Source organism: Lissotriton vulgaris, chromosome 8 (genome assembly GCF_964263255.1).
Source record: "Lissotriton vulgaris chromosome 8, aLisVul1.2, whole genome shotgun sequence".
Taxonomy (NCBI): domain Eukaryota; kingdom Metazoa; phylum Chordata; class Amphibia; order Caudata; family Salamandridae; genus Lissotriton; species Lissotriton vulgaris.
In genome coordinates, this window is record NC_141696.1 from 730,042,831 (window position 1) to 730,058,091 (window position 15,261).

General features: G+C 45.5%; 1 protein-coding gene across 1 annotated transcript in view; it reads right to left on the reverse strand.

Annotated features, from left to right (window-relative positions):
• CFAP47 (cilia and flagella associated protein 47) overlaps positions 1–15,261 on the reverse strand; it is a 2,734,468-nt gene that overhangs the window by 987,541 nt on the left and 1,731,666 nt on the right. The window contains exon 55 of the mRNA XM_086934611.1: positions 745–849. Within this exon, the coding sequence (XP_086790737.1) occupies positions 745–849 (105 nt within the window). The remainder of the gene's footprint in view (positions 1–744; positions 850–15,261) is intronic.

The following is a 15,261-nucleotide window of genomic DNA, read 5'->3' on the forward strand; positions in this document are numbered from 1 at the left end:
GATCTTTTTAAGTTATCTATATCAATATGGTGAAATTTTTATCTGTGATGAACATAGAATAGCCAATGTTTCTTCATTATCTGTTCATGAAAAGATTCGATCTGAATACTACAAATGTATCCTCTCACTCACCTGTTAATTAGGCCTTATTCCTTTTCCTTTCTCTTTATCATCCTATTATCCTTCTTCTCTTTTTCTCTACCTCTCTTTTTTCATCCTATTTTTTTCTCTCTTTTCCTATCTCTCAATCCCCCTCTCAATCCCCCTTTTTCATCGCTGTTTTTTTATTATAAAATATTATGTCTAATTCTACCTTTTAGACCCATGCTATTGATTTTATATTTTTGTTTTCTTAGTAGTTGTATTCTTGGATAGTTTTACTTCAAACCCCGCAATACATGACATGGTCAACATTCTACACTTACTTAAGCATAAACATAACAATGTGTGTAGTCAAAACATGAATTTACATTATTAAAGTTTTCATTTGCATATCAACAAAATCGACTAACATTCATAAGGCAATCTCATTCAGTACAGCTACCTGGCTCCTTATGCATAGAAAGTAACACCTAAATTAAAGAACGTATAAATGCACAATGACATTAATACGTATTTGATATTTCAGAGAGCAAAATGGAGCTTCATAGTTGGCTCTGCTAGAAATTCTTGTGTGTAACAAAAATTAACAGATTTCCAATGCTTGATGACTTGTGCTGCTAACATAAGAAAGGACCAACTCACCTGTTGGCTTGTGAAGGAGATGCATGCTCGGTGATTGGCTCTACCCAGGGCAGAAGGACAAAACTGAACGGGAACATCTATGGCAGAATGAGGCGCCACCATGAGCTGAGCAAACAAGGGAAAAGAAAACAAAAGAACTATGTTATTTTTTTTCTGTGATGGAACCTATTTTTTTTCTTTAATGTATTTGATTTTTTTCATAAAATGTGCTATGGCAGGGGTTGATGGTCAAGCAATGTGTTCTGCAGTAGATCATGCTGCACCTCAGAATTTATAATTCAGTTGTCAAGGTCAATAAAGTGGGCTGCAGGATAATCCATTACCTTTAGGCATTACAGATTTGTTTATTCCCCAGAAAGACAGAGCCAAAGAGATCTAAGCCTACTTCAAAGCTGATTATAATGTAACATTATATTCCCAAGCAAAGCTGAATATAATGTAAGATTGTATTCCAAAACAAAGCTAAACCTACTGTAACAGTGTATTCCAAAATAAAGCTTTTAATAATGTAACACTGTATTTTCTTGCAGCCCTTTTACCCACACACGGACACTCCCGCAGAGTGAACGACGTTGTTGAGCAGCCTGCTGCAGAAAAGTATTAGTTTGATTTACAACTACATCTGTTTTGAAACAGCTAAAAAGGCCCACAGCTAGCGATCATCAAGAGGCTTCTGGCCTCTGTGGTAGACAGTAGAAACACAAGACAAAGGAACACCAGTGTAATTTATCTTTGTGCTATATTTATGCAAAGCTCTCTGAAAGCAATGAGTGGCAGTTCATGAATGTGCATGCCTTACTATGACAGGTACATGAAAATACCTGGACAACGTTTTCTGGTGAATGAAATCCAAATGTTACATTCCTATGTACTGCAATATTATTTTAAGGAAATTACTCTTTTTGCAAGTTCACCCCCACATTTTTGGGCTGATGATGCCGATTGTGTGCCCCTGGGAGTGAACTGTGGCCTGTCAACTAGACCTCAGTGCCAGTGTTCTAACCCATTACAAAGTGTATGTCTAATTGGCTACCCCCAATCGGCAGAGACTGACTTACAAGTCCCTAATATATGGTACCCAGGGCATGCAATGCAGAGTGTCCACGCAGGGCTGCAGCACCGATAGTGCCACCCTGCATGTGACAAAGTACAAAATGGCTCCCAAACTGTCACTGTAGACTGGAAGGTTTGTGTTACAACTGCTAGTTCGACTTTGACATTAAAACCAAGGGCAAAGAGCCTACTCCCCTTAACAATATATGTAAGTATACCTTAAGGAAGGCCTACTGAGCCCTAAAGCATGGTAGGTACTGTATATTATGAAGAAGGGCATCTAATTGTTATGTGTGTCCTGATAGCAACACCTCCAAATTGTCATATTGCTGTGGAAGAGTTAGTAGGTCCATTGGCTAACACAGAGTCAGGGGCTACCCACTCAGCCCGGCTAACTTCTGAATGGGATTACTGAGATGGGTACTTTTAGGTATCCAATTAATTGTGGCAATACATTTTATGCCAAAGTAGAATGTAATATCATGTTTAAAGAAATGTAACATTTAGAAAGTAGTCACTTTGTCTCCCAGTTTGCCCAGTGGTTTCACAAGGACACATGCCACCACCAGCTTTCAAGTGTGAATGAATCCCAGGCTTAGGAAAAATAGCAGCCTGCTACAGGGCAAGGTATTACCTCCCCTTTGCAGGAAGCCACTCAGGGTGGGGAAATGGTGATCACACTGCTGAGGGGCTGCCCTTTGTTCCGGTTGACAGATTGGCAGTGGGAACAGAGAGAGGAGACTGGTGCTCAAACTTGTATTCCCTTTGGCGTGTATTCACAGGTAGCCACATCACTAGGGTGGGCTACCAAACTCCTAACATCTTAAGAAGGGTTCAGAAATCTTGAGAGTGTTAAAATAGAGCACTTAGGGCCAGATGTAGGTAAATTTAATTTAGCGTGTCCTTAATAGTGTTTTTTTCCGAATCACTATTAAGGACTCGCTAAATTGAATGTAGGTAGGAATCGCTAAAATATTAGTGATTCCTTAAAATTCCTTAATAACGAATCGCTAATTGAGATTCGTTAATAAGGAATACCTAGCCATTCATTCCTATGGACTAGGAGGCCCTTAGGAATGAATGGGAAGATATTCACTATTTGCGATTCGGTATTAAAGAATCGCAAATAGCGGGAGCTATTTCAAGGGTGCCAGGTGTCAAAAGGACACCCTGTTGCACCCCTAAAATGTGCATTGGTGCACATGTGGCGCACATCCATGCCCTAAGGGCATGGATGTGTGCCACATAGAACTTTTAAAGAAGCAAAAAAGTGCTTTTTTAAAGGAAATCGCTACTTACCACCAACTTGAAGTTGGTGGTAATTAACGATTCTTTAAGGCTGAAGGGCACTTTTTTTAGTGCTACTTACATTGCATTTAAGGAATCTCTATTTCCGATTCCTTAAATACAAGAGCAAAATAAGGAATCACATTTTTGCGATTCCTTATTTTGGAAGTAGGTTTAAACTCACCTACATTGCTCTCAGCCAAATACTAGTCGGTATTTGGCCACCTACACCTGGCCCTTAGTGATTGCTAGATGCCACACATAGCTAGAAAGTCATCAAGAAGCAGGAGGGGATCTGGTAGCCTATGGGCTAGTGACTGCATCATCCCCTGGGGCATGTTCTGGGAATAAATATGGCACCCCTGGCTCCCTGAACCTCAGATCAAGCCAGAACTGGAGCAAGGACCAAAAAAGGACCTCCCTGCTGACTTCGGGGCTTGACAAAGAGAGGCTGCACCATTTGCTGGACTGCACTTGCCGCACCTTGGGCTAGCAAAGAGAGGACTGTACCCGTGGCTCCTGCCCTGTGGAAAAGTCACTCCCAAACTTCAGACCTAATAAGTGACTCCAAGGGTCAGTTTGTTGACCCCTGGAACCAGTATTAGGGATGTCAAAGCTAAAGTAGGCCAATTCGGCAAGTCAGAAGACCGATCCTCGATGGCCAAAAGTTGCCCCTGAGTCTGCCAGACCTGGAAGTGTCATAAGAGTCCAGATTGTTCACCCAAGGGAGACACCAGGCTCCACAAACTATATCACTGGGGCCGCTGTGGAGGAAGACCAGTAGATCAGCAGAAGATGGGCTTTTAGAGGCTCAAAGAGGACTGCAAGGGTCCCCAACCTCTGTAGCCAAAGTCACCCCACCTGACTTGTGGACCAAGGAGTAACTGCATGGACAACCCCATCAACCGCTCAGCACCCAGAGCATCCTTGAGCATCCTCCATCTCCTGCATCTACAGCATCAGGAAAACTCCATTGAACTCTATGGCTGTCGTGCTGTAAAGTTGTGAACTGGACTGGAGAATGCTTTGGTGGCCAGGCAACTATCCAGTTCCTCCTTATTTGGCACTCAGACCGTCTCCCTGTCAGATCTGGTCACCAAAGTGGGGCCGGAGTAGACAAACACAACTCTTACAAATTTTGCAAAAGTTTACAAAATTTACAGTCCTCAATGTTTGTTTGCAGTCACCCGGAACCCTATGGTGGGTTTTGCTCAACTTGGATTTTAAAACTACATAAAATATAATCTACTTTTATAAATTGGTGTCAGATTACTTTTGTGTTGTGTGGCTTCCTTATTTAGTTGTTCAGTGATGTTAAACACTTCACACTAGTTCCTTTGTTTAAGTTCGCTGCCTAAAGCCATAGCTTCCTAGGGTTGAGCTTAAGGTTTTACAAACGAGTCTGACTGGACCCAAGTTGAGTTTTGTGAGTCTATTACACGGTAAGGTCGCAACGGTCTGTCAGGATGCGTTTCGTCTTCTCACCTTCATCAACATGTATATATATATATATATATATATATATATACATGTTGATGTATATATATAGACACCAGTTACTTTTTACTCAAAATCGCCAATATCAAATGGGAAGATAGTATGTGGTTGATTTCGTTGGACGTAGAATCGTTATACACGAGTATTAATCATGTACAAGGTCTCAATGCTATTCAGTACTACTTGGCTAAAAAACCTATGGCTTTTTATGAGCACAACAAAGTCATTCTGGGCCTTATCCAATGGTGTTTACACAACAACTTTTTCACCTTTGGCAAAGAGATTTACAGACAACTAAGAGGAGTGGCGATGGGGGCCTGTTTCTCCCCCAGCTACGCGTGTTTACACGTTGGCTGGTGGGAGGAGCAGGTCCTCACCGCGTTGCACTCTACTATAATGAACAATCATGTTGTCTGTTATCTTAGGTACATAGAAGACATATTCATGGTGTGGAAAGGGTCTAAAAATGAGGCACTACTGTTTATTGATGACATGAATAACAACTCCATGAATTTAAAATTCACTGCCAATATTGACCAATATAGGATGCAATTCCTGGATGTGGAGATTTATGTGGCTAACTCCAAACTTAACACCACACTCCATAGGAAGTCTACCGCTGGTAACATGACTTTGCATGCGACCAGCATGCACCCCTAACACACCATCATGGGAATACCTTATGGAGAGATTTTAAGGCTCAAAAGAATCTGTAGTTCCCCTTCCGATTATAAACAATGCCTAGATGAATTGCTAGTGCGATTAAAAAATAGGGGTTACTCTGATAAGATTCTAAAGAAAGCAGTTGAAAAATCTCAATCTAGACCCAGAGAGAGCCTATTTCCCACATCCCAGTTAGAGTCAGAACAAGACAACATTCCTGACATCCGAGAAGATGGTCCACGCATGATTACTGCTTTTAGTAGTGAGGACAGAAAATTAAAGGCAATTCTGAAAAAGAATTGGCCCATAGTGCTCAGTGATCATATCCTGAACACTAAGTTGCCGGCCAACCCTATTATTACTTTTAGACGGGCCAAAAGTATGGGGTCTGCTTTGGACAAAGCGGCCCCTGAATTGAAGTCTAAAACTCCTTGGTTGAAACCTTCTAGGGGTTTTTTCAAATGTTCCAGCTGCCGCGCGTGTAGGTTCGGCATCAATACTTTGCATTATTCAACTCCTTTTGATGAAGAACCTAAAATGATCATGGGCAATTTCAACTGTAAGACAGACTTTGCCGTGTATGTCCTGACGTGTACCTGTGGATTACGATACATTGGAAGCACTAAGCTACAGGTACACGTCAGGATTTTACAGCATTTACGCGCCATTTTACATAGTGACCCAGCGTACCCGGTAGCCCGTCATTTTAAAAGAACACATAACAATGACTTATCCTGTTTGAAATACTTTGTGATAGGTGCTATATCGCCCCTTAAAAGAGGAGGCGACAGGGAATCACTTTTAAGCCAGCTGGAAACTAAGATGATCCTAGAGCTCGATACACGTTGGCCGAATGGTTTGAACAATATTGATGAGATACGGATGTATGTCGTTACAACGTATACTTTTACTCCGCATACCATTACAACGCGGTTTTTACAACGCATACCATTACAACGCATAGCGCTTTGAGGTGCTGGATAGTGGTAAGTATAATTTACTATTCTAACTCCAGTCCCCGTGGACCCTAGGGAAGGTGTTGGATAGTAAATTAAACTTACCTCTTATCCTAGAGCGCCCCCCAGCGCAATGCGTTGTAATGTCATGCGTTGTAATGCCTGCGTTGTAATGGTAGTGCGGAGTAAAAGTTGCGTTGTAACGGGTGTATACCATGAGATGCATCATTTTTTGGAACATATTGTTCTTATGCCATAATAGTTAATACATCTTTTAGACCCGGTCCATCATGTTCCCTCCCTCTTAGTTAGGTTCCCTATTTCGAGGTTGAGGTCGGGTCTCATTTCTGTTGCTCACTCATGTATCCATCTTAATCGGTTTTGTGATATAGTATATATTGGTTGAAGCATAACTACTTCGATATGTGTATATATATTTATCGCATTTATTCTATTTGATGTCATTCTTGCATTTTTCCTTGGTATAGATATGTGTATATAGACATTTATATTTTTATATATGTATCTATGTGCATCTCTATTTTTCTATACTGTTTTCTACTTTTGTACTTTGACGGAGGTCAAATTTATTCACATGAATTGTCATATTAATTAGAGGTTTTATTTTTCATATTGTGTGTATATATGTATGCAATTATATATCTATTTGTATATATGTGTACACGCATACCACTAGTTTAGGTGTATTTATTGGATTTTATTATACTCTTTTTATACTATTTATACTATTTATTATTGAGTGGCGAATCATGTTCATGAATTTTGAGATATTTATTCGTTTCCAGGGATCTGTGAAACTTATATATGCCATGATAATCTCCGTCTCTTGCTTAATGTATGGTATTGCACAGAACTTCCTTGCTCCCTCTCTTGTCCTTTCTCCTTCTTTGCACTTTATTTCACTCTCACATAGCACTTTATCAGCTGCCCCTGTTATATGATCAGACAAGCTTTATAAGCATTATATTGTATGTAAGAATGTTTTTAAGTCATACAAGTAATCTGTATTTATACAGTTAGAATGTGCTCCATTGTTGAATGTGCATATGTGATAGGTTTATTTACCTTCCGTATTGTACATACAAAAATCCGGGATTTATCCGGTTACTGATTAAGGTTGTTTGTTTAAAAAATGAATAACTGCGGCAGTATGTTTTCACTGTTCATTTGTCACATGACACATCACGTCACTGTGAGGGGGTGTTCCCTTTGAACCTTGCATTTAAAAAAGCATTATGTCTTTAGTACATGTTGCAGCGTGATGAAGGGCATAACTTGCCAGAAACGCGTAGCTGCTTTTTGTGTACCGAATAAATCGTTATGATGCTGAAGTTCTGTGGTCCGTCTTCTTTCTGTTTGCTGGTGTGCTAAAGCTGGAAACACCGAGAGATTCAGAAGAGTCACGTGGTACATATATATATATATATATATATATATATCTATATATATATATCTATATATAAACATGACCAAGGCCTCAAGGGTCTGAAAGGCATGATGGCGGCAGGAGAGCGAAAATAAACAACTTTGCACGCAGAAAAGCGGTGTCCGTTCCTTACTGATTCTGGTGGCATTGAATCAAAAATGAAAAGTGTGGTGGATAAAGTTGTGCCCCTCGCATAACACGTGTGTGGTGCATTAAGGAACTGATGCCTTATGGCTAAATTCTGTATTGTATCGCTGCATTTCCTGTCCTTTACCAATCATAGCTTTGACCTAGAGGTATGACGGGACTCCCATAGAAGGACTAAAACGATTTGTTTAAGTCACTGCGATATGTACTGAGGAACAGTTGAATTAAAGGCCAATAGTATCTTGAATGCATGATACAGTATACTGAATAGCATTTGGAGATTAATAATATGGAATCTGATACGGAGTCACGTAGGAGACTGAGAGCTAAAAGCATGTTTGTCACAACCAATGAATTACCGCAAGCCAAAGAACATCATATGGCACCTACTTCCTTACATCAAAAATATCAAAAACTAGAAAAATTGATAAGAAAAGAGATTTCAAAAAGGTGGGAAGCGATCACTCTGAAAAAGTACCAGGAGGAGAAGAGAGTCCCAAGAGGACTATTTATTTTGATTGCCCCATCCTATGAAGACCCTGATTTGGAGCTAGCCGAAGAATGGGCTGAAAATCTAATGGACTGTTCTAACCGCATGTTGTCCATATTGATAAAATATGCATGGAAAGCAAGAGCAAGAGCATTATTATAAAAAATAATTGCGGAATTAAAAGAGGAGATCCAAAAGGAAGATACAACGGAGGCTTTTACAAAGAAGATGGTTGAGCTCAATAAAAGAATTAAGAAAGGGGGGCGGAGCTTGCCGGCAACCTAGATGGCCGAGTAAATCCAGAGCTCTGCTATGTGGTTGGCAACTATCCTTAAAAATCCTGCACTAGCCTGATATATGGTCACTAAAACAGGCTCTCCTGCACCGATGTAGAGCTGCGGTACACAGCAATCCTATTCCGGCGGCGCTCTGATAATGGCAACTGGAGATCGGGCGCACGCACGAACGGTGAAGTTAGAGGCCATAACGCCTCGGACTCGAGTGAGTGGCTGCCCTGTACGATGTCGCTGTACGTGCGGCTGGGGAGAAATGCGGCGCTGGGTGACGTGAGGACTGGAGCACTCAAGTCCGACCAGGCGGCAGGCATTGGTCCTAGACGACCAGCGAGGCTATACTGCGCCTGGGCTCGACATATTGCTGAGACTTGGGGAACGACTCTGACGCCTGGATTTCTCCTGTTGCGACGATGAGCACGACCCACGAGGCGGCGGCCACTGTCAGAGGGCTGTGAGGATCCCCACACAGGAGGTGTGGGCGGTGGGGATGCCCCCCCATGGAAAATTAATTAGCACTTCTTTGCCCTGGCAACGGTAGGAGGAGAGAGCTAGCGGTGAATTGTGTGTGCCTGTGGGGCCCACCTAGGAAGAGACGGGCTTGCTGGCTTTGCCCCTGGCGCAGTGGTGCTGATATACCAGCTGTGGGGGGAGCGCAGTCCCCTGCAGAACTGGGAAACAGGCGGCCACGGGCAAGTCCATAACAGCAGCAGCGGGGACCAGAGTTGGGCTCTGTCTCGGCCACATGCTGCACAGCGTAGCTCGAAGTCGCCCTTAGCCCTAAGTGCTAGACCGCTGAGGACACCTCTCCCCCTGTGGCGCATTGTGGGGATAGTCACATTGCAGGACCCGGGAGGCCCTAAGGCTGATCAGCGAAGAAACCGTCTCGAGAAGGGAAACTGTGGGGCACTTCACGGTTCTACACCTGACCTACAGTGACAAGTGGTGGACAGCGGACGAGGCATTGGTAATTACTATAACGCCTGTAGAACAATGTGTGGTGCATTAAGGAACTGATGCCTTATGGCTAAATTCTGTATTGTATCGCTGCATTTCCTGTCCTTTACCAATCATAGCTTTGACCTAGAGGTATGACGGGACTCCCATAGAAGGACTAAAACGATTTGTTTAAGTCACTGCGATATGTACTGAGGAACAGTTGAATTAAAGGCCAATAGTATCTTGAATGCATGATACAGTATACTGAATAGCATTTGGAGATTAATAATATGGAATCTGATACGGAGTCACGTAGGAGACTGAGAGCTAAAAGCATGTTTGTCACAACCAATGAATTACCGCAAGCCAAAGAACATCATATGGCACCTACTTCCTTACATCAAAAATATCAAAAACTAGAAAAATTGATAAGAAAAGAGATTTCAAAAAGGTGGGAAGCGATCACTCTGAAAAAGTACCAGGAGGAGAAGAGAGTCCCAAGAGGACTATTTATTTTGATTGCCCCATCCTATGAAGACCCTGATTTGGAGCTAGCCGAAGAATGGGCTGAAAATCTAATGGACTGTTCTAACCGCATGTTGTCCATATTGATAAAATATGCATGGAAAGCAAGAGCAAGAGCATTATTATAAAAAATAATTGCGGAATTAAAAGAGGAGATCCAAAAGGAAGATACAACGGAGGCTTTTACAAAGAAGATGGTTGAGCTCAATAAAAGAATTAAGAAAGGGGGGCGGAGCTTGCCGGCAACCTAGATGGCCGAGTAAATCCAGAGCTCTGCTATGTGGTTGGCAACTATCCTTAAAAATCCTGCACTAGCCTGATATATGGTCACTAAAACAGGCTCTCCTGCACCGATGTAGAGCTGCGGTACACAGCAATCCTATTCCGGCGGCGCTCTGATAATGGCAACTGGAGATCGGGCGCACGCACGAACGGTGAAGTTAGAGGCCATAACGCCTCGGACTCGAGTGAGTGGCTGCCCTGTACGATGTCGCTGTACGTGCGGCTGGGGAGAAATGCGGCGCTGGGTGACGTGAGGACTGGAGCACTCAAGTCCGACCAGGCGGCAGGCATTGGTCCTAGACGACCAGCGAGGCTATACTGCGCCTGGGCTCGACATATTGCTGAGACTTGGGGAACGACTCTGACGCCTGGATTTCTCCTGTTGCGACGATGAGCACGACCCACGAGGCGGCGGCCACTGTCAGAGGGCTGTGAGGATCCCCACACAGGAGGTGTGGGCGGTGGGGATGCCCCCCCATGGAAAATTAATTAGCACTTCTTTGCCCTGGCAACGGTAGGAGGAGAGAGCTAGCGGTGAATTGTGTGTGCCTGTGGGGCCCACCTAGGAAGAGACAGGCTTGCTGGCTTTGCCCCTGGCGCAGTGGTGCTGATATACCAGCTGTGGGGGGAGCGCAGTCCCCTGCAGAACTGGGAAACAGGCGGCCACGGGCAAGTCCATAACAGCAGCAGCGGGGACCAGAGTTGGGCTCTGTCTCGGCCACATGCTGCACAGCGTAGCTCGAAGTCGCCCTTAGCCCTAAGTGCTAGACCGCTGAGGACACCTCTCCCCCTGTGGCGCATTGTGGGGATAGTCACATTGCAGGACCCGGGAGGCCCTAAGGCTGATCAGCGAAGAAACCGTCTCGAGAAGGGAAACTGTGGGGCACTTCACGGTTCTACACCTGACCTACAGTGACAAGTGGTGGACAGCGGACGAGGCATTGGTAATTACTATAACGCCTGTAGAACAATTGGACAAATCTGCGGCACGGAAGCACATCGACCAGGCTGGTGCCTATGCTACATAGCACCCCGCGCAACGCTCTTCGCCATCAGCAACCTCACGCGTCTGGGACTCGTCCGGAGCATTACACGCACTCTCCGCTACGGTTCTGGATACCGAGTCAGTGTCCCGCAAGATGGGAAAAGGGGACAAAACCCAGACGAAAATCTCCTTCGAACAGAGGCGCACGAAGTCACAGGACTCTGTGAATGCGGACAAGGGAGCCGCGCAGGAAGGGGAGGAAGCGGCAGCAGGCTCTGAGCTGAAGAATATACTGCTATCCATGGAGAAGGGCCTACAGACCAGCATGACAGCCCTGGGCACCAAATTAAATGCCCTCACCTACAGGATGGACAGGATGGTGGAAAGGATAGATATAAACGCAGAGCAACTGTACATGTCCGAGAGGAGGTTGACGGAGGTAGAGGAGGCACAAACGGAGCTGGACACAGACCACAAAAAAGTCGAAAAACTCATGCGAATTCTACAGGACAAGAGCGAAGATTTAGAGGCGAGGTCTCGTCGCTGCAACCTGAGGATAACGGGCCTTCGGAGACAACGCAGACAGGAAACATGGGGAAATTCATAGAAAAATTGCTGACCACCTTGCTGGGAGAAGAGTCTTTTTCCCAGATGTTTGTTGTGGAGCGCGCTCACCGCTCCCTGGGACCGCGTCCACACCCGGGGGCCCCACCGTGCCCGATCATTGCAAAACTCCTTAACTATAGGGACAGAGACATTGCGTTGCGCTTGGCCAGAGAAAAGAAAACGCTGCAATTTGAGGGATCGGCAATATCTCTGTATCCTGACTTTACCGCCAGGGTGCAGGAGGCTCGTAAGCACTTTGCCCCATTCAAACGTCAACTTAGGGACCTGGGCCTGGACTTTGCGATGCTGTACCCTGCAAAATTAAGAGTCAACAGACAGGGACAATCTCACCTGTTCACAGACCTGTGAGCCCTGCAACAAGCCCTAAAGAACTGGACGAGAGACCAGCGCAGAAGTGCGGTGGTGCCGGGTGAGGAAGCTGACAAGAACAGTCATCTAGACGAGCAGGAGTAATGGATTTCCAAATGGTTGACTCATAAAGTGGTAATATGCAATGGCAGCGTTTAGTTAAGGGTTGCTCCCCGAAAGCCAGTTGCACAGATTGTATTGTGCTTTGAGGCACTGCCCTCCAGGACACGAGTACGACTGCAATATGGGGCTTGGACTTGCATAGGGGCTCAGGCGTAAACTGGTTCTGGTTACACCTTGCTTGCAACAGCGCCGCACTATATCCAGGGGATTGCGCTCTGCTCTCCGACCTGTAGTTTGTTAGGGCCAGCACCTGGGCGGGAGTGTGATACTGATTGATGGACGGTACGTGGGGAGAATGTCCTGGCTAGGCACCACCTATCATCTTCAGGAAGGCTAGTGTATACCATAAGAACCACAATGTGTGGCAAGTGGTGCGGCCACAATGTAGAAGACGCTAGCACTGTATGCTGGTGGCTAGGCGACCTCGGCCCCCGCGCGCAATGCCAATACAACACTCTTTGGAGTTGTTTTTAGGAAGTTGAGGGTTGGGCAGAGAGGGAGGGAGGGGGGAAAGGGCTCGGTAAGGCCAAATTGGGGGCGGTCTGCTGTGGGAGGGGGGTTGTATTGTTGGTTTGTACACACGTTGCAGGGGGGGGGATTGGGTTTTTTCTTTGTGAGCACACACCGCCCACCCTGGGCTTGCGAAATTTCATGTCACACGATTTGCACACACCTCAGAGTGATGTCAAACACAAATGAGCCAACTGTACATGATCCACCAGCCGTACTCAGAGCGCTCACATGGAATGTTCGGGGCCTCAATGACCACCACAAACTTTGGAGAGTGTTAAGTTATCTACAGTGCAGCGGGTTGACCTGGCCCTTCTGCAGGAAACCCACCTTCCACTTACAAGTAAGATGCTGCTCAGTAGGGGACTTGTGGGTAATTCCACAGTGGCGGGCTTTACAACACACTCCAGGGGTGTTCTGACATGGGTAAACCCGAGATCGAAACTGACACTGTCGCTTCTGATGGCAGACCAGGAGGGCAGATTTGTGATATCCCAATGCAAGGGGATGGGAATGGACCTCGTAGTCATTAATGTCTATGGCCCGAGCCACGACTCCCCGGAATTCTATCATAATCTAGCGAAGGTTGCCCACACTTATCCCACTACTCAGGTACTATGGGGGGAGATTTCAATTTAGTGCTGAATCCAGCCCTCGATAGGTCAGCTGGCCCGCTGCGCAAACCCTCTGCAGCTGCGCAAACACTAATAGCGGAACTTACTAGTATGGATCTAGAGGATCTATGGAGGAGCAGACACAATACAGGGAGGATACACGCACTATTCTGCCAACCATGACATCCACACTAGAATCGACTATTGGCTAGCGTCTTCTTCCATGCTGGGGTGTATCAAGGACTGTGTGGTCCTGCCGCGCACTCTTTCTGATCACTCACCGCTGCTGTTGGTCCTAGTGGCTCCTACGAAATGGATCCCGCTATTCACATGGCGTTTCCCCCCACACTCTCTTCTTGATTCGCTGCTCAGGGGAGAGTTGGCGGAAGAAATAGATATCTTCTTTGAAGCTAACATTCGATCAGTAGATAGCTTCCAATCGGTGTGGGAAGCCTTCAAAGTATACGTTAGGGGCGTAGCTATGTCCAAACACTCTAACGTGCTTAAATCTATTCGACAGAGACTGACTACGCTGGAGAAGCAATTAGTGATCCTAGAGCAGCGGCAGCAGATAACGTCAGACACAACCGTAGCGGAGGAGATCAAGACCCTTATTACCGAATATAATGGGGAAGCAGACAGGGAAGTGCAACACATTGGGAAATATGCAACAGCACGAACATATGGGGAGGGGAGCGGTCAAGCTCCCTCCGCTCTAGAATGCTTAGGGTTAATAGGAGTAAGTTCCACATCACTGGACTGAAGAGGTCCGACGGTCAAGTGGTCTCTGACAAACCTGAGATAGCGAGCGAGTTTAGGAGCTACTACGAAGAGCTGTACTCCGCAAGAGGCGGGAACCTGTCTGATGAAATAACGGACTGTTTAGAACACATAGATTTGCCCATGAACACGCAAAGTGAGTTCCTGATGCTACCGCTAGGGTCAGACGAAATCGCAGAGGCTCTGGCGAGCATGCGCTATGGTAGTGCACCTGGCGCTGATGGACTTACAGTGGGCTTTTATAAGGCATTCCTGGACAAGCTGATCCCACATTTATCCACACTGTTTGATGATATCTGTGTGGAGGGCAGCATGCCGCAATCCATGAGGGAAGCCCTCATTGTCACAATACTCAAGCCAGATATGGCACCCGACAAGTGAAGCTCCTACAGCCCACTATCCTCCTAAACGTTGATGCAAAGCTCTACGCGAAAGTGCTCGCAACCCGACTCGCTCTTTTGGCACCCAAGCTGGTTGCTCCAGAGCAGGCGGGATTCATTCCCAGTAGAAATTTGACTTACAATATCCGTACGGTTCTTGGAACCATGCAGCATGTTAGGCAAGATGCAAAGGCAATTGCGGTATTCTTAGATATGTAGAAAGCTTTCGACTCGGTCGAATGGCCATTCATGAGACAGGTGTTACAGCGCCTGGGACTGGGAGAGCCGTTTCTGCAAATGCTGGGTGCCTTATACCATAAGCCGATGGCTAGGCTCCGATTAGGAGACCTAGTGACGAACCCCTTCCCAATTTGCAGAGGAACTAGACAGGGGTGTCCATTATCCCCCTTACTATACGCTCTAGTGGCTGAGCCGCTCGCCTGCGCACTGCGGGAATATCACAGTTATGAGGGCGTACGCTTTCCAAAATATAAAATAGTGGTCTCGACGTATGCAGATGACACCCTGCTATATGTCAGAGACCCAGAACGCAACCTGTTGTCTATGCTTC